This window comes from Felis catus, chromosome E3 (assembly GCF_018350175.1).
Source record: "Felis catus isolate Fca126 chromosome E3, F.catus_Fca126_mat1.0, whole genome shotgun sequence".
NCBI lineage: Eukaryota > Metazoa > Chordata > Mammalia > Carnivora > Felidae > Felis > Felis catus.
Window position 1 is genome coordinate 18,605,007 of NC_058383.1, and position 18,162 is coordinate 18,623,168.

The 18,162-nt window shown below is 57.5% G+C and overlaps 2 protein-coding genes and 1 long non-coding RNA gene across 4 annotated transcripts; 1 reads left to right on the forward strand and 2 right to left on the reverse strand.

Moving 5' to 3' along the window:
* Positions 1 to 414: 414 nt before the first annotated feature.
* On the reverse strand, positions 415 to 7,831 carry LOC123382624. The gene is made up of 3 exons (XR_006591255.1): positions 7,737 to 7,831; positions 3,861 to 3,991; positions 415 to 3,659 (listed from the first exon to the last, which is right to left on the reverse strand). It is a non-coding gene; the product is annotated as an uncharacterized LOC123382624 (long non-coding RNA).
* A 76-nt stretch (positions 7,832 to 7,907) lies between these two features.
* Positions 7,908 to 12,291, forward strand: IL27 (interleukin 27). Of its 2 annotated transcripts, XM_003998744.3 has the most exons (5): positions 7,908 to 8,056; positions 9,983 to 10,155; positions 10,246 to 10,344; positions 10,961 to 11,119; positions 11,759 to 12,291. In XM_003998744.3, exons 1-5 carry the CDS (start codon positions 8,026 to 8,028, stop codon positions 12,005 to 12,007), a joined length of 711 nt encoding a protein of 236 aa, XP_003998793.2. In that variant the 5' UTR covers positions 7,908 to 8,025; the 3' UTR covers positions 12,008 to 12,291. The 2 variants fall into 2 exon arrangements, with proteins under 2 accessions (XP_003998793.2, XP_019676291.3); XM_019820732.3 differs by lacking the exon at positions 7,908 to 8,056 and having other exon boundaries at positions 8,148 to 10,155.
* On the reverse strand, positions 12,164 to 17,810 carry APOBR (apolipoprotein B receptor). Its single transcript, XM_045048286.1, has 5 exons — positions 17,412 to 17,810; positions 15,727 to 17,064; positions 13,483 to 15,507; positions 13,132 to 13,397; positions 12,164 to 13,042 (listed from the first exon to the last, which is right to left on the reverse strand). The coding sequence occupies exons 1-5, from the start codon at positions 17,715 to 17,717 to the stop codon at positions 12,973 to 12,975; spliced, it is 4,005 nt and encodes a 1,334-aa protein (XP_044904221.1). The 5' UTR covers positions 17,718 to 17,810; the 3' UTR covers positions 12,164 to 12,972.
* Between the last annotated feature and the right edge of the window lie 352 nt (positions 17,811 to 18,162).

Below are 18,162 nucleotides of genomic sequence, written 5' to 3' on the forward strand. Positions count from 1 at the left end.
CTCTCCACTGGCTTCTAACAGAGGGCTCTTTCTACTACACGATGTATTTGCCTTTATCCTTTAACAAAAATCTGGTCTGTGATTTTTGACATTGGAAATCCATTGTGAAGGTGGCTCAAAGCAGGGGAGGGGAAACACAGCTCCAAATAGCTTAAGCAGAAAAGAAGAGGGGCGCCTGGGTGCCTCAGTCGGTTAAATGTCCAACTTCGGCTCAGCTCACGATCTCGCGGTTCGTGGGTTCAAGCCCCACATCAGGCTGTGTGACGGCTCAGAGCCTGGAGCCTGCTTCGGATTCCGTGTCTCCTCTCTTTCTGCCCCTCCTCCTCCCCCACTCACACTCTCTCTCAAAAACAAATAAACATTTAAAAAAATATTTTTTTTAGAGATTCACTCACGAAACTAAACTTTTCAAAGTAATCGCTTCAGGAAGAGCTGGATCCAGGAGCTCGAAGTAACTTGTAAGACCCTTGTCTCCCTCTCTGGCTCTCAGCTCTACTTTCCAAAGTCAGTTCCAGACTGAGGCAGGGTCTTCCCTCACGGCAGCCAACAGCAGGTTCAAGTTCACATCCTGCCTGTTTAGTCACAGCTGCAGACCGGTAAGTTACAAACTGCCCTGCTTTGCCTCTGGTCTCCCACGTGTATCCAGTCTTCTCAGCTAGGTGGCCGCCTCGGGGGGCAGGGACCATGGTTGCCACACCTCAGTACTCAATCCCGAATTCTGTCTTCCCCTCTCCTACCCCAAGGGGAAAGAGTGGAAGTTGTTCACATCAATATTGGCAGCAGGACTCATGTCTGAGGAGGTGGGTCTGGAGGAGGTCTGGGGAAGACCCTAGGGGCCTTGGGAAGGGCCCAGAATGTGCAGAAAAATTGAAAAGCTAAGAGACTAACATCTAGATCTTAGGGGTCTTAGTGTAGGTGGGAACCGGAGGCGACAGTCCTCAAGCCATAGAGGGAGAAAGGCATCCATGAAAAGATGAAACACCAGATGGAGATACAAGGAGCCGGTTATTTGAAGAGCTGAGGAAGGTGTTCTACACAGAGGGAATAGCAGGTACAAAGGCCCTGAGGTAGGAGTGTGCCTGGAGTGTTTGTGGGGCAGCCAGAAGGTGTGGGAGGGAATAAAGGAGGTCAGTGGGAAGGATCACCAGGGCTTTGTAAGCCATTCAGAGGGTTTTGCTTTCACTGAGTGGAATGAGAAGCCACGGGGACCCGTAAGGCCAGGATCAAAACTGAGGCAGGAGCAAGAAAAGTGGGTGGGTTGTATATATTCTTTTGTATGAATCAGATAAGACATAAAACTATAAGCAGTGGGTGCGTACCATTCCGGGGGAGCCACCTGGGGGTTTCACATGCAGTGGGCCAGACGAGTGAGGGACACGGCAGCCACGGGTGGCTGAGACCCCGCAGAGGCTGCGGGGTGACAGCTCTGGGTGGGGCGTAGGGCCCGGTGTCAGCCTCCGAGCTTAGGGCCGCCGGAGGCCTGGTGTGTGCTCCGGCCTGCGCCCCTCCCTCAGACACCTGGTGTGACCCGTCCGGGGGCTCAGCCCAGGGTCTGTCTCCATTCCAGGTCTTCTTCATAGACAGGATGAAGCCTCCCCTGGCCTGGGAGGTGAGTCCCACCCACTGACTCTCATATTTGAGGCTGTCCACACCCTGGCCCAGGGCCCAATTGGCTGGCTCCCGGCGATTTCTGTTTCTGGCCCGAATTCTGCCCTGACGCATGTTTCTGGGTCACTAGGTCCCCTCTGCCTGTGCCCTCACCAGTCACAGCCCCAACCGTCCCGAATTCGTAAGACGTGACTGCAGCCTTTTCTGTTCCTTACCCTCTTCTTCCCACTCTCCTTCCACCTTTTTTCGTCCGTGGAGGGCAACCATGCCTTGTATTTATTAATGACAACTAACATTTCTTTCCTTATACCTGTTGTCTTACCACATGCCAGGCCCTGTTCCAACCTCTTGGTAAATAATAGCTCATTGAATCATCTCAACAGTCTTAGGAGTTTGTATTATTTGCCTCATGTTATAGCTGGCAAAGCAGGCACAGAGAGGTTAAGTAACTTGCCTAAGATCACACAGCTACTCAGTGGGAGCCATTTATGTGCGTAATCCACCGCAGTCCCATCCGGCGAATAAGTAGCCTCCCCACCTAGTAGATGAGCCAAGAACAGGGGGATTTCAGGCCTCGCCAAAGGTCATACTTGACCAAAGGAAGTATAGGGGCTGTGAAAGCAGCGTAGGACTGACTCCCAAGTGGGGCCCTGACCCGTGACCCCCTATGTCTCCCAAGTTCACCTCCATGTCTGAGCTGGGAGGTGGGCAGGCCTCGGATCGCAAGCCTCATCTTACAAATGGAGAAACTGAAGCCAAGAGTGTTTGGGCCGCTCTCTTTCAAGAGGGTACACTTGATGGGGGAAGGGCAAGCAGGGCCGGGACTTGAACCGGGACTTTTTACCCCCAGGCCGGTGATTTTTCCTCGACAGCCCTGCCTCCTGGGTTTCAAACTCTTCCTTCCTGGCACTCCACAGAGCTGGTGTCCCACCTTCTCCCCACACCCTGCGTGGCTCAGTCTTCCCGCCCCTGCATTCCTGCATCACGCACACAGAACGCCCCGCATCACTAGTGCGTCACCCACCCCCACCCCTTTGTCTCAGCCCTCCCTAGCTGTCTGCCATGGCCTTGAGGCCTTTTTTCTCTCTTACAGGGAAAAAAGAGATGGGATCGAGGGAGAGAAGCCCTTTCCCCTTGCCAGACTCCCCCGCCCCAGGTCGGGAGTCGCATAGGAGACACCCCATCTAGAGGCAGCTCCCAGGGTCGGTGGGAAGGGGCGTGGCGAGGGCATGCTGCAGAAAGAATGACTGACCCTGGGTGTGGTGTGGGGTGCATGTGTACAACAGGAGAGAAGTCAGGTGAGGGGGGCTGGGGCTCTGGGATGTTCCACCTCCACGCTCAGGGGGGAAGGGGTGGGCGCTGTGCCTGGGCTCAGGGTCTCACCACCTGTGTTTGGGAGACTCCGAGGTGTGGCCCCAGCTCCAGACTGGCCCCACCTCCCCCCAGCCTTCCTGCCTTCAGCGAAGCCCAGCTTGATTTAACCGAGGGGTTAGTTCCAAGTCTCGGAGTTGACATCAGAGGGCCCAGGGATTCCCCTCACCAGCCCGAGCTGAAAACAAGGGACTTGAGTTCAGGCTTCGCCCTGTCACTGATCTGCTGTGTCGACTCTGAATCGAGACTTCCCCTCCCTGATTCCATCCTGATGTCACATCTGAAGCTTCTAACTTCTACTTCCTGGGCGCAGGATTCCCATGCAACCCCATGGAGTGTCCCGTGGGGTCAGAGCTCTAACGGGGTACTTGGGAAATGATCAGAAATGTGGCAGATGGCTCTTTTCTCTCTCTTTTAAATCATCTAGGTTTTAATTTCCCTACGTAATAATAGGGGCAGCATTTGAAAACTGCTACTGCTTCTCAATGAGGAACCTGAGGTCCGGAACTGGCCAGTGACTCACCTGAGGTCACCAGAAGTGTCAGCTACACCCTGGAGTCCATAGAGCTCCGGGATCTTGGTTTCCTTTCCAGCAGTTCTCAGCCTTCACCACATCCCTTCGATTTCCTGCTGCTCCCAGCCCAAGCCTCAGCTCACCAGCCAAGATCCATTCGTGGCAACTGAGGCCCAGGTAGACAGAGACAGGCTCAGGCCCATCCTCCAAGGATATAGACAGAGGCTGCCCACCCCCCCCCCACGCCCCGCCACCACCCCGCACCTCTCCTCATCGGCCCTCTGGTTTCTTGGCAAGGCTCTGCCAAGATCATCAGCCCAGGGCCGTGGCCAGCAGCCCAGAAAACCCCATTTCCATCCTTCAGTACCTGTCTGGAGCCTTGGCAGAGTCGGGGAAGGCTGACAGCAAGAGCTCAGGGCTCGGCAGTGGGTCCCAGACCTCCCGCTCTAGGAGGGCAACTGACAGGGCGCCAGCCGTGAGTAGAACCTGCATTAGGCACTGTGATAAAAGACAGATTTGTTTGCTGATTGGCTAAGAAGCTGCTATTGTTAGCTACGGGGGATATATCAGTGCACATAACTGGCAAACATTCCCACCTTTGGGGAGCTCGCGCTCTAGTGCATAGAGAGAGACAAAAAAGAGAGAGAGAAAATGTTAAATATTTTTTAAGGGTGTTTTCTCTTTTTTGAGAGAGAGAGACAGAGACAGAGACAGCACAAGTGGGGAGGGGCAGAGAGAGAGAGAGAGAGAGAGAGAGAGAGAGAGAATATCCTAAGCAGGCCCCATACTGCCAGCGCAGAGCCTGCTGTGGGGCTCGAACCCATGAAGCCATGAGATCGTGACCTGAGCCGAAAGCAAGTGTCGGACACTTAACCAAATGAGTCACCCAGGAGGTCAAAAATGTTAGATATTTTTAAATGTTATGGAGAAATATAATGCAGGGAAAGGGATAGAAAGTGTATGTAAGAGACACAGGCAAATAACTAAAGTGAACAGTTATTAAAGATAACGTCTTCAAACTATGATTACATGGGATTTCTGGAATCTAATGAAGGGAATCTATAAAAAAAATAAGAAAAAAATAATAATGAACAATTTAAAGTTTACTCTCTGAGGGGCGCCTGGGTGGCTCAGTCAGTTGAGCGTCCAACATCGGCTTGGGTCATGATCTCCCGGTTCGTGGGTTCGAGCCCCACGTTGGACTCCTTGCTGACAACTTGGAGCCCGGAGCCTGCTTCAGATTCTGTGTCTCCCTCTCTCTCTGCCCCTCCCCTATTCGCACTCTTCTGTCTCTCTCTCTCTCTCTCTCAAAAATAACAATTAAAAAGCTATAAATAGGGACGCCTGGGTGACTAAGTCGGTTAAGCATCCGACTTCAGCTCGGGTCATGATCTCGCAGCTTGTGAATTTGAGCCCCACATCGTGCTCTGTGCTGACAGCTCAGAGCCTGGAGCCTGCTTCGGATTCTTGTGTGTCCTTTTCTCTCTACCCCTCCCCCGCTCATACTCTGTCGCTCGCTCTCTGTCTCTCAAAAATAAATAAAAACATTATACAATTTTTAAAGAGTATAAATAAATAAAGTTTACTCTCTGAAATGAAGACAAAAATAAAGATGTTCACTGTCACATCTAATTAACATGGTACTAAAACTAGAAAAAACAAGGCCACACAAATAATGTGTATTTTTTAAAGGTATAAAATCTGGAAAAGGCACCACTTGCCCTTTATAACCAGGAACAAAGTAGGACAAACTACAAATTAATGATCTTGAACTCATGAAGGCGCTGAGGTCACAGGGCTAAGAACGGACCTCACATTCAGAATAGGACAGATCCCTTCGGTCAGCAATAGAACGTTTCTTTGCTTAGGGCGGACACTGATCAATACCATATACACTGACGAAAATATTAATCTAAAATTTTGTTTTAACGAAACCCACTGCAAATAAAAATAGATTAAAAATGAGTATGTTCCAAAAAAAAAAAAAAAAGATAAGCTATGTAAACGCCAATCAAAAAGAGCAGGACCGGTTGAATTAATTAAAAAAAAAAAAAAGTAAGCTTCAGGGAAAAAGAGGCAATATTATCAAGGAGAAAGAGAGACATTACATTCTGATAAAAGGGTCAGCTCTTCAAAAAGGCATCACAGTCCTAGGGGTGTGTCTGCCTAAATAACAGCGCTTCAAAGCAGTTGAGAGAAACCGATGCATCTAAAAGGGAAAATGGATAGATCCACAGTTACAGTTGGAAATCGCAACATTGCTTTCTAGAACAAAGAAAAGAGAAAGTGCCAGGGACCGGGCTGCATATTTTAATAGGGTAGTCAGTGAGGACTCCATCTGAGAAGGTGACGTTTGAGCGGGGATCGAAAGAAGAGAGTGGGCTTTGCAGATATCTGGAAGAAGAGCCTTCCAGGCAGAAGGGACAGCAAGCGCAAAGGCCCTGAGGCAGGAGCATGCATGCCTGGCAATGAGGGAGCCGGGATGGCTGGAGTGGTATCAGCGAGGATAGAATAAGCAAGAGAAATAAAAATGAAACGTCTGTTGGAGACAGGATTTATGGCAGGAAGGAATGAGCTATTCAGGGGAGGAAGCCCGTGACAAGGGGTAGGTTCAGAAAAGGGTGAGGAGAGGGAACTCCAGAGAAGGCAGTGGGACATTCTAGGCAAAGAGAGGAGCGTGTGCAAAGGCAAGCAAGTCTGAGGTGGTTCATCATGTCCAAGCATGAAACTCCAGTTGCTAGAGCAGAAATAGGGCAGCGGCCAGGAATGAGGCCGTGGGAGTCAGCTGCAGCCAGATCGAGAAGGGCAGAGACACAACAAGAGACAGGAGGTCTTGAAGAACCATCAGAGAAGGTCGGGAGGATCCGGAGGTTGTGGTGAGAGAGCGGGTGATGGGGCTCGAGGTTCGAGAGGTACGGCAGTTCTGGGTACCGGCAAAGGGTGGGGAGTGGTTGCATCAGAGGGTGAGTGGGGTGGCATGCCTCCAGGGTGGCCGCAGGACTTGGGGATGGGAGGAAGACCGACCAGGGCCTGCGTCTGCCCTCATGATCAGTCTCAGGATGTTTGGGACCCCCCACAGTGGGGAGCCTCAGCTGCGTGGGATGTGGGAGAATGAGCTGTCACCACTGGGGGACGCGGCAAGCGAAACCCGTCCGGGCTAGGCAGGTGCCAGCCGCTCTTCCTTTTCCTTCTCCTCCAAGCAGCCCTCTGGGATTGCTCCCCGAAATGTACTGGTACTTCCCTGGCAGTTGGTTCCAGGCGGCCCCGATGGGCAGGGCCTGTGTAGAGCCGAGGAGGCAGACTACAGGAAGGGAAAGCCCCCATGGTTTCTGTCTCACTGCAGGGACCCAACAGGGAAACCCCACGGATCCCAAAAGGAAAGTGGGCCTCGGGGAAGACCAAGAAACCCCCATCGTGTCCCTGAAGATGGAAAATCCAGGGTGGGGTGAAGGGTGGCACCATGCTGGAAGGGAGACCTGTCGTTGAGTCAGCCCAGCCCTGACAGCCATCCACAGAGCAGAAACACACAGGGCAGGATTACTCTGGGACCTGGCTGAGCCCCATCCTGACCTCACACAACCCCAACCTGGTGAGCCCTGACCCTGGTCACCGAGGGAGCTCTTATCCCAGCCCAGGCCTGAGCCCTGACCTGAGTCACAGGCTCTGTCAGAAGCTCGGCCACAGCCTGAGCTCTGGGCCCAATCTGGACTGAGGTCTAAGCTCAACCCCGATGGGTCCCAAGCAGAGCCTCCGGGTCATTGACGGCTCTGACCCCAAACACAGACAGAGCTAGGATGTTGGCCCTAGACAAAGTTCTGGACCAAGTCCGGCCCTAGTAGACCAAGTCCTGATCATGGTTACGGACTGAGATCTAATCCCAGATCTTACTCTGGCCAAAGACAGAGCCCTCGGCCCATTCTCACCTGCCCTGCCCCTGCCTGTAGACTGAGCCCTGCCCCTGCCCGGACTGGGGCCCCACTGCTCCACACAAAGCCCCCCTCCCAGCCCCCCCAGAGACTTCCCCGCTTCCTTCGCACTCCCTCACTCAGCCATCTGGTTAACCAGAAAAGAGTAGGATGACTCAAAACCCCAAGTCCTCTCCGATGGGCAATCCCCTTACCTGGCTGTCCATCTTTTGCCAGACAGTGAGCTGGTGATGGCATAGGATGATGATGACAGAGCAGAGGAACAGGAGGGGTTGAGGGTCCAGGACCCATCACCAGCCCCTAGAGCAGTGACTTACCCGGGAGTGGGGATGCGAGGGGAGGAAATGTCCTAGGAGCTCAGCGGGGGGTCCGGAGCTTGGATTGACCGAAACCCTAGCTTCCCGCCACCCCCTCCACCCCCCCTGCTGCACCTCCCGCCCCCTCTGGGAAGGGAAATGACATTTCCCCATTTCAGCAAGGGGTGGTGAGGAGGGAAGACTGAGCGCAAAGCCGAAAGTACAAGCAGGACGGAAAGTGAAACCGGCGCAGCCCCCAGTATAAGACCCCTGCCCGGGAGATGGCTGGCCACACAGGCTGGGCCCCGCCATGGGCCAGATGGCAGGCGACCTTGGCTGGCGTGAGTTTGAGGCCAGGGCCGGGGGGCGGAGGGGGTGGCAAGCTTGGCTGAGACTGGGCAGGGGGTGGGAGGGCTTGACTGGTGTGGATGGGGGCCGGGGGCCGAGGGACAGCTACTGGGTCAAGACTAAGGATACAGGATACAGTCGACCGGAGGATAGGAATGAGGCTGGCGTGAATGAGGGTGATGGTTTGATCAGGGCTGGGCAGCAGATGGGAAGCCTTGACCGGCCCGGATGGGGAGAGGCGGGCAGCCAGTTTGACCAGGACCAGGACCAGGAGTTTGGCTGGAGCGGCTGAGCGGGGATGGGACAGTTTGGCTGAGAACTGGGGCTGGGAGAGGAAGAAGGGCGGGAGGAGTGGGCTGGAGTGTGGGGCGGGGGCCAAGGCGGCGGCGGCCTAACTGGGTCAAGGGTCTATAGCTTGGAAGGAGGTCCAATCCACAGTGGGCGACTCAAGGACACAGAGACACAGAAGGAAGAGCAGATGGTAGCGCCATAGTAGGGACCAAGGGCTGGAGAACGGGTAGAGAGCCAGAGCCAAGGAGCTGGGATTGAGTGCAGAGCGTAGGGAGAAGCCAAGGGAAGGGTCTGGGGTCCCAGAGCTCAGACAGGAAGCCCTAGGAAGTGGCCCAGCTCGATTTGGGGTGGCAATATCCACCAGAGCCTGGGGTACTCACTTTCCCTCAACACAGAGCTGAGAAGAACCCCACTCTGCCTGAAGTCCCTGGGATGTGGTCCCTAAACCAGGGAGCCTGGATGCTAGGGGTCCCAGGGACCACCCACCACCTCTAGAAGTACACTGGCCGGTGAAGGACCCAGAAGCTCTCCTTCACCTTTACGTACAGGACATTTCGGGAAGCAGAGCCCAGGGGTTAGAAATCAAGAATGGACAAGGGAGAAGCATGGAGAGGAGGGTGAGCGGGAACAGGCAGACTTACAGCTTAGTTTTGGTTTGTGTTTCGAGGAGAATTGTGTAACTCCATGATTGCTAGATTTCCTCTCCCTGATGGAGAAACCACCGAACCCTGGCCTCTTCCCAGACCCCCCCACCCTAGGGCCCCTCTCTCTTCTGTCCAGGAAACATAGGCCAGAAATACTTTCAGAAACCAGCTGGCCTGACTACCCCATTTTACGGATGGGAACCTGAGGCACAGAGATAAGAGGCGACTCATCTCATCCAGGGAAGGACCTGGACGAGAAACAGAGGTTATGCCTCCCATCCCAGGCCCCCTTCCTCCCCCTGGCACCCCCTGTTCTTCTGACACTGCAGAGTGACCCATCGGCCTCGGTGGTGGCTGGACCAATCTGTCCTTCTGACTCTCCGAGGTAGAGTCTCCAGCACTGCCCGCCCACCCCTGGGGCTCCAGTTCAGGCCGTCAGAGCCGCCTGGCTAAGCCCCAGGAATCTTCGGCAGAACAGAGTGCCCACTCCAGGGGAGGCGGCCGCCTCGTCTGAGTTCCCTGCGGGGGAAGCACGCAGGCTCTGCATTTGGGCAGATCTGGAATCCAGTCCTGGCTCCCTCCCCGTCTCGCCACGCCACCCTGGGCTAGTCAGCCTCACATTTTCCTCATCTGCAAAACGCACGGATGATAGCCCCCAGGCTGCCACATACCGTTGAGCGGTTGGTCCACCGAAAAAGACACTTAGCCAAGGGAGTTAGTGAGGGGCCGAGATGGAGCCTGAGATCTGCTTGCAAATGTGGGCCTTCTGTGCAAGGCCGTGTCCGCCTCGGAGAAGGGGTACCTTCCTTTCGTTCAGACAGAGATGCCGTATGGTGTCCTCGATAGCTTCCGTGTCATTAGTGGCCTTGCGGGGTCAGCAAAATGCCACACAGGCTTTGCCTACAGCACAGGCTCAGAAGGGGCATGTTGAGTTCTTCTCGAGCTTTCCCCCCACCTGGCCCACCATCTCCCCCCTCTCTCCAGGGCTCAGCCTCTTGTTGCTGTCCTTGCTCCTGGCTCGTGCTGGTGTTTGGGGATTCCCGAGGCCGCCAGGGAGGCCCCCCCTGAGCCTGCAGGAGCTGCGGAGGGAGTTCAAGGTCAGCCTGCACCTCGCCAGGAAGCTGTTCTCCGAGGTTCGGACCCAGGCCCACCGCTTTGTGAGTCTCTTTCTGATGCAGCTGGCTTTGGGGACGGGCGAATCCCCAATCCCTCTGCCCCCCCCCCCACTAACAGATCTTGCCCCACAGGCTGAATCTCACCTGCCAGGAGTGAGCCTGGACCTCCTGCCCCTGGGAGATCGGCTCCCCAATGTCTCCCTGACCTTCCAGGCCTGGCACAGCCTCTCTGTGAGTCGGGGGCCGGTGGGGTGGGGCAGGAGAGCTGGCAGCAAGGCTGGGCCGGGTGGATGGTGATGAAGTCAGGGGATTGAATGGGAAATGGATTTGGAGATGAATGGAGGAATTGGATCCGGATGAGGCTTGGCATGTCGCCGGATATAAAGATCCAGCTGGAATAAAGAAGTCATGTCAGAACGAGACTGCACATACGGAGGAGGGATGGCGTGGGATTAGTGTGGGAAGGAGGTTGGAGACAGGATAAAAACACAAGTGAAGCCATGGACGTGAAACGGAGGGGGGGGGCGCCTGGGTGGCTCAGCCGGTTAAGCGTCCAACTCTTGATCTCGGCTCAGGTCACGACCTCACGGTTTCTGAGATCGAGCCTCCAGTCTGCTGTTAGCACAGAGTCTGCTTAGGGTTCCCTCTCCCTCTCTCTCTCTGTCCCTCCCTCCCCCCCTCCTCAAAATAAACTTAAAAAAAAAACAAAAAGGAAAGGAACATGAAAAGGGATGGTAGGGAAGAGGATAGAGTGGGGTTGTGGAGAGAGAGTGATAGGACAGTGGAGATGGGCTTAGGTTTGATCCTCAGCCAAGCCTTTCCTGACCCCCTCCCTTCCCTCCCGCAGGACCCAGAACGACTCTGCTTCCTCTTCATGACACTTCGCCCCTTCCATGCCCTGTTGGGAAGCCTGGGAAGCCAGGGGGGCTGGACGAGCTCAGAGAAGATAGACCTATGGACCATGAGGTTGGACCTCCGGGATTTGCAGCGGCATCTCCACTTCCAGGTAGAGTGTTCACCCCCCTCCCGCACTCCCAGAGACCAACACATAACATTGAGGCTCACGGGCCCCCTTTTTCAAACACTCCCTGCCCGCAGGTTGGGTAAGTTTGGAAGGAGCTGCTGTAGATCCTCTGAGTGTGTGTGTGTGTGTGTGTGTGTGTGTGTGTGTGTGTGTGGAGGCCCTGGCTCTGCCCCCCTGAATCTCTGCCTCCTCTTGATGTCTTGATCCAAACAGCTCTGAAGCACCTGGAACAGCTGCTGGCATCAGCAGGCCCTACAGCAAAGCTCGGTCCCTTCTCCCTTAGCCCCTAACGTCACCAGATCCTCCCGAATATCTCCGGACCCCCAAATGACCCTCGAGAGGAGAACTTCGGGCATCCCACACGCCCAGGGCGATCCTGGGATGGTGTGCCCGCCCCGGGCGCGGCATCTGGCTCGGTGACTTCCATTTTCTCGAATCAAAAAATCAGGCAGGACACGTGAGACGATGACATAATGGAAGGTCTAGAGTAGGGGCTGTCCAGGGAAATCATGACCTCGTGGCGTCTGATGTCATTCTCTTACCACTGGGCACCTAACGGAACAAGGGTTTGCTCGGGGTCTCCGCTTGGCCGCTGTCTGACCCGTGGGCCTCTCCTCACAGGTGCTGGCTGCGGGACTCAACCTCCCCGAGGAGGAAGATGACGAGGAGAGGAAGGAGCCGCTCCCAGGGGCTCCGAGTGGCCTCTCACGGGTGTCAGGGCAGCCGTCCTGGCCCCAGCTCCTCTATACCTACCAGCTGCTGCACTCCTTGGAGCTCGTCTTAGCTCGGGCCGTCAGGGACTTGCTCTTACTCTCCCAAGCCGGAAACCCAGCCCCGGCCTCGGGGTCCTCATTCGGCTCCCGGCCCTGATGGGGTGACCGCTCAGCCCCTTCCCTTCGCCCTTCATTCAGTTCGGGCCAACGGGACAGCCTCCAGCTCGTCTGCCTTAAACAGGGCAGGACTCCACCGGCCCCCCACCCCAACCCCCACCCAATAACTTAAGGCCCCTCCAGGCCCTGCCGGATATTTATTTCTTGGATATTTATTTATTGTTTAGGAAAATGATGGTTTATTTATTGTTTCAGAGCCGGCTAGTTGTCCCCGGGCTAGGCCACCGTGCGGGGTGCCGAATAAAGCACTGTCATCCTCTCTCAGCCTCGGCTTCTTTTCCCAGAAGGGGTGCCTGACGCCAAAGGACAAAAGGGTCTGGGGGGGGGGTCTGTAGTCTCTGGCCGCCCTGGACCCCTCTCTGCTCCTAAATTTCGGGGGCTCGCGGCCCACCTTCCCCCAGACTGGCTTGCTGGGCTGGTGGCTGCCACAGTAACCTGCAGAGCCGTGAGTTTTTCAAACTCAAGGCCACTGATCCGTCTCCCATCAACCTCTGGTTGCAGATGGAGGTCCAGAGGGCCTCCTGACCCCTCTCCTCCAGGCTAGCGCCCACCCCCGCCGAGCTGTGGGTTCCCACTGCACTGCCCTCTGGAGGCCTGGGTGGGGACCGGAGAGGTCGGGGAGGGAAGGCCGTGAGGAGAACTGTCCCGTCCCCTCGGTCCTGCAGACAGCAGAGATGCGCCGGAGGCGTGATCAGGACAGGCCGTGAGGGGCGCGCTCCCAGCGGGCCAGGGGTTGGGGGGGGGGGGCGTGTCCATCAGCCACATTGCAGTCAGACTCCTCCAGTTCACGCTTCTCTGTCTGCTCCGAGCTTGACACAGCAAGAAACCAAGGCCCAGAGGGTGGAAAAGGGTGTGTCCAAAGTGGCGGAGGGAGATAGGCCAAGCAGGATTTGGCGGATCCTTCTGACGCTCATTCAGGGCCCGGCTCCCAGGGGCTCCGGGCGCTCACTGGGGTTTGGGCCGGCCCAGTCGGGCCTGCAGTTCCTGCATCATGCCGGGGTGGGCAAGGCCAAACCTGCAGGTGGAGACGGGCTGTGAGAGCTGGTCTCCACGTGTCCACAGCCTCCTCCCCACCCCGGCCGAGCCACGTCGCCCTCTGCTTACCCGTGTCCCAGGGGCCTTCTCCTGGCTGGCAGTGGGGTCCCTTCAGGCTTTGGGGGGCTTGCCTCCGGGGGTTCCTCTGGCCGGAGAAGTCTCTGCTCGGGGGCTGACGGCTCTTCCTCAGGGGGGGGGCTGGGAGGCTCCTCCTGCCGCTCAGGGGCGGGGGTCCGTCGGAAAGAGGGCCGGGAGCGACGCTGCGAGGAGCTTCGAGACAGGAGTACACGGCTCCGCGAGACAGAGACGTCCAGGCGAGACCCAGGAAGCAGGGCCTGCAGGGACAGGGGCACCGAGTACCAAGGGGCTGGCTTCGATATTCTGCTCTGTCCAGCCCCGGACCCTGGCTGGAGCCCTCACCTCACTCCAGCTGCCGTGAGCATCCCCTCCGGTACTTGCTGCCGTCTCCCCACGTGGCCCAGGCTCCTGGTATGTTGACTGGTCCTCCTGGCCCTGGATGTCCTCCGGGCCTTCTGGAACAATCTCCCCGGCCTCTGCCCTCTGGTCTTCAGTCACCTCAACACCCTCCACGTCGAGGGGCCTCTGTGCCTCTTCCTCAGGGTGGAGGTCCCCACGCTGCCCCTCACCGCCTTGCCCCTGCTCCTTTAACCGCCATCCCGCAGCCTCCTGTTCCCACGGCGGCGTCTGCCCTCCTGGGAGCCCCTCGGCCTCTACCGTGGTGGCCGTGGCGCCCTCTGCCCTCGCCACCTGGGAACCCCAGGTAAAGCTGTCCGTCCCACAGCTTCCCTCTGCCACTGCAGATTCCTTGACCTCTGCGCACTCTCCCCAGGGCTCACCGTCTCCGGCCTCAAAAGCCTCTTCTGGGCCCCCTCTGCTATTTACCTCCATGTCTGCTGAGCCCTCCGGGCCAAACTCTGGCCCCCCTCGGGTTTTTTCCCACGCAGCCTCCACCAGCTCCTCTCCTCCCCCAGCCTCCTGCCTCCCTTCTGATTCCCAAGCTTCCCCAGCCTCTCTTTTGGGCCCTCCCCCAGGCACAGCAGCCCTCCCATCGGCCTTGTCCCCCGCTATCTCAGCGGCCAAAGACCTGACCCCTGTGTCCTCGCCGTCCTGGAGGCTCAGAGCCGCCTCCTCCAGCCCCCAGACTCCGCTGGATGTCGTGTCTGCCCTGCAGGGCACCGTGGCCTCTGCCTCCTCATCCTCGGTGCCTCGGGCATCTGACTCCCCCAGTGCCCGACCTGCCCCTGCCCCTGCGCTGAACCTTCCACCTGGCTCCTGGCTCTGTGCTCCGCGGGCCTCTCCCTCCTCTGCTCCACACCCTGCTTCCTCGGCTTTCTTCCACTCCCCACCTGCCTCCAGGACATCTGGGAGCGCAGACTCTTGGCCTCCCTCGGCCTCCTCGGCCTCCTCTGATGCCTGGCTTCCTACAGCCTCCTCCTCCCCCTCTTCAGCACCTGCTTTTTCTTTGTGGGAATCCCCTCCCTCCAAGTCCCTCCTCTGGGCTTCAGTCCCAGAGGCACCAGGCTTTCCATACCCCAGGTTTCTGGGGTATTCCTCCGGGCTCCTTTCTGTCTCCTCTTTGTTCAGGGCTGGGATGCCCCGGGGCTCTTCCTCTTCCCCCAGTCCTTCCTCAGGCTGCTCTGTTGGGGTCTGGGGGGCGGCCATCAGCTCAGGGTCCTGGCCTTCGGTGACCTCGTGCTCAAGGCCACTGCCCTCCAACGCCAGCCCTTCTCCACCTGTCCGAGCCTCCCCCTCGCTCTTCTCCCCCCTGCACTCCTTCTCAAGGCTGGCCTCCGGGGCTGCCTCCAAGCCAGCATCGCCTTCAGCCTCGTTTGCCACTTTGTTCTTGGGCAACTCAGCCTCGGCGATCCAGCAACTCTCTCCCTCCTCTTTGGCCTTCTCTGCCTGCACCACCTCCTCCAGACCAAGGGCAACAGTCCTGTTCACCGAGGCTTGCCTCCCCTCGGCCTCTTCCCCGTCCCGATCTGCCTGGACCTCAAACCCCTCTCCCTCCCCCTCTGACCCCTGGCCTCCTGCAGGCTCCCTCCCTGCCAGCTGGTCCTTCACTGCTTCCTCCACACCCTCAGTTCCTAGAGCCTGGCTCTGTTTGGGGGAAACGCTGATCTCAGCCTTTCTCTTCTCATCCACCTCCTCCTCCTGGTCTTCCCTGGTGGCCTCCTCTATTGCCCAGGTCCTCCCAGTGCCCTCTGAGATCCTTTCTCCGGAGACGACTCCCCCATATTCTGGCTCCCTGGCTCCCGAGAGGTTACCTTCCTTCCCAACTGAGGTTGTCCCGGCCTCTGCCCTGCCTAAAGTTATCCCAGCCTCCTCCTCCCTGCCTGAGGTTGTCCCGGCCTCCTCCTCCCTGCCTGAGGTTGTCCCGGCTTCCTCCTCTCCCCCTGAGGTTGTCCCAGCCTCTTCCTCCCTGCCTGAGGCTGTCCCAGCCTCCTCCTTTCCCCCTGAGGTTGTCCCGGCCTCCTCCTCCCTGCCTGAGGTTGTCTCTGCCTCCTCCTCCTCCTCCCTGTCTGAGGTTGTCCTGGCCTCCTCCTCTCCTGCTGAGGTTGTCCCAGCCTCTTCCTCCCTGCCTGAGGCTGTCCCAGCCTCCTCCTCTCCCCCTGATGTTGTCCCAGCCTCCTCCTCCCTGCCTGAGGTTGTCTCTGCCTCCTCCTCCTCCCTGTCTGAGGTTGTCCCGGCCTCCTCCTCTCCCCCTGATGTTGTCCCGGCCTCCTCCTCCCTACCTGAGGTTGTCCCACCCTCCTTCTCCCTGTCTGAGGTTGTCTCTGCCTCCTCCTCCTCCCTGTCTGAGGTTGTCCTGGCCTCCTCCTCTCCCCCTGAGGTTGTCCCAGCCTCTTCCTCCCTGCTTGAGGCTGTCCCAGCCTCCTCCTCTCCCCCTGAGGTTGTCCCGGCCTCCTCCTCCCTACCTGAGGTTGTCCCAGCCTCCTCCTCCCTGCCTGAGGTTGTCTCTGCCTCCTCCTCCTCCCTGTCTGAGGTTGTCCCGGCCTCCTCCTCTCCCCCTGAGGTTGTCCCGGCCTCCTCCTCCCTGCCTAAGGTTGTCCCGGCCTCCTCCTCACTGCCTGAGGTTGTCCCAGCCTCCTTCTCCCTGCCTGAGGTTGTCCCGGCCTCCTCCTCCCTGCCTGAGGTTGTCCTGGCCTCCTCCTCTCCACCTGAGGTTGTCTCTGCCTCCTCCCTGCCTGAGGCTGTCCTGGCCTCCTCCTCCCTGCCTGAGGTTGTCCCAGCCTCAGATTCTGTCCCTGACTCCCGTGTTTTCTCTACCCTTGTGCTTTGGCTACCCCTTAGGACCACCATCACCTCTCCTTCCTTCCCAGCCTCTTTGGCCCTAGGCGCCTGGATCTCCTCTGCAACTGCCTCCTTGAACACCTGCTCTAATGACTCCCTGCTGTCCCCTGCTACCTTCCCCTCGGGCTCCCTCTGCCAGGTCCACTCTGACTCCGCCTTTCCGGCCACCCCTGGTTTCCCTTCCCTGATCTCTTCCGCCTCCTCCTCCCGTTCCCAGGTTCTCCGTGTCTCCTCTCTGTTCACTTCCTGCTCATTGGGCCCTCGACTCTCCTGGGTTTGGCTGCCGTTGCCTCGACCAGCCTTAGACCCTGCCTCAAACGTCTTTTTGGCCTCTAAGTGGGCACTTGGCTCCTGGCACCTGGCAGCCCTGGCTGCTTCCCAGGCCCCAGTGAGCTGCCTGTTTGCTTGAGACCCATGGGAGCTGCCTTCTTCCCAATCCCAGGTCTGTTTTGTAGCTGAACCTCCCTCCTGGTACCTTCCAGCCTCTCTAGGCTCTCTCAGCCCTCCACCCTCCTTGCTTTGGCTGCCTCCAAGGCCCTCAAGGGCCTCCTGGGCTCCCTTCTCTTCAGTCTCCTCTGGCCTTCCTGCAGCCACCTCCCCCAGTTCCTCAGCTGCCCTTGCCTCCCTCCTCTCTACAGTGGGGACCTCATCGCCCATCAGGTAGGAGACAAAGGTGCTGAGGGAATCCTGGAAGAGAAGGGGCAGGGGGACAAAGGCATTAAGGGGAGATCCAGCCTTCTTAGAACTGTTTAGGATGGGACCCTGCCCCAGAGGAACTCAGACACAGAAGAGGGGTTCTGGGATCTGGAAGGAGAAAGAGAACTGTATCTGCAGAAGGAAAAGCAAAGGGCTAGATTAGGGGTAGGGATGTATCTGTGGAGGTGGGGTATTGAAATCCAGAAACAATCAGGCTAGGAGGCTACCTGATCCTGGGAGAGGAATCTCAAGTCTTGAGGACAGTCTCAAAGGGTGGAGGGAAGGGGGGGCCCCAGGGAGCAGGGCGAAAGTCTCTGGCATCTCCTTGCCCCTCTCACCAATGCCCCCCTCAAGGCCTGATGCAGCCCAGGGAGATGGAGCCGGAGGAAATCCATCCTGTCTGTCTCTGTGTGTCCAGAAAGCCGACAAATGACCGTCCCCACCCACTGAGACAAGCCAGTCTTCCCCGGGGCCCAGGACACTTCCTCTTCCCCTAAGTCTGCCTGACGCATCCCCTCCCCAGGCCCTGCCCACCCTCTGCGGTGCCCACAGCAGCTTCCAGTCCTGGCTGGGAAATCGGTGTGCATCACCTGGGGGGACTCAGGTGCATAGTTGGAGCTGAAGGGCAAGGGAAGGGAGGCCATAAAGAAAAACGTAGGAGCAGGAGACCTCAGAATTGGGGAGGGGGGAGGGGGCCGTGGCAACTGCAGCCTAAATGACTCAGGTCTTGTATTCACACCTCAGCCATTTCCGTCTCCCCCACAAGCCACAGCCACTCTGTGAGAGGAAGCTGGGGTTTGTGGTTCCTGTTTTGCCTAGGGACAAGGAGTAGGAGCGAAGAGGGGTTGGTAAGAGCTCTGGCTTCTCATTTCAGGGTCATTAATGCTTCCCTAAGGGGAAGAAGGGGCCGGGCTGGTGGCTCCAATGTCCATTCCCTCATCTGTAGTCATTCTTGCAAAACAAAACTTGGCTAAGCTTTGTATTGTGGTTATTTGTGTCTACCTCTCAACCTCTTGTGAGTTCCTTGAAGGCAGAGGCCATGTATGACATGTTGCTGAGTTTCTAGGGCACCACAAGGGTAGTAGGACA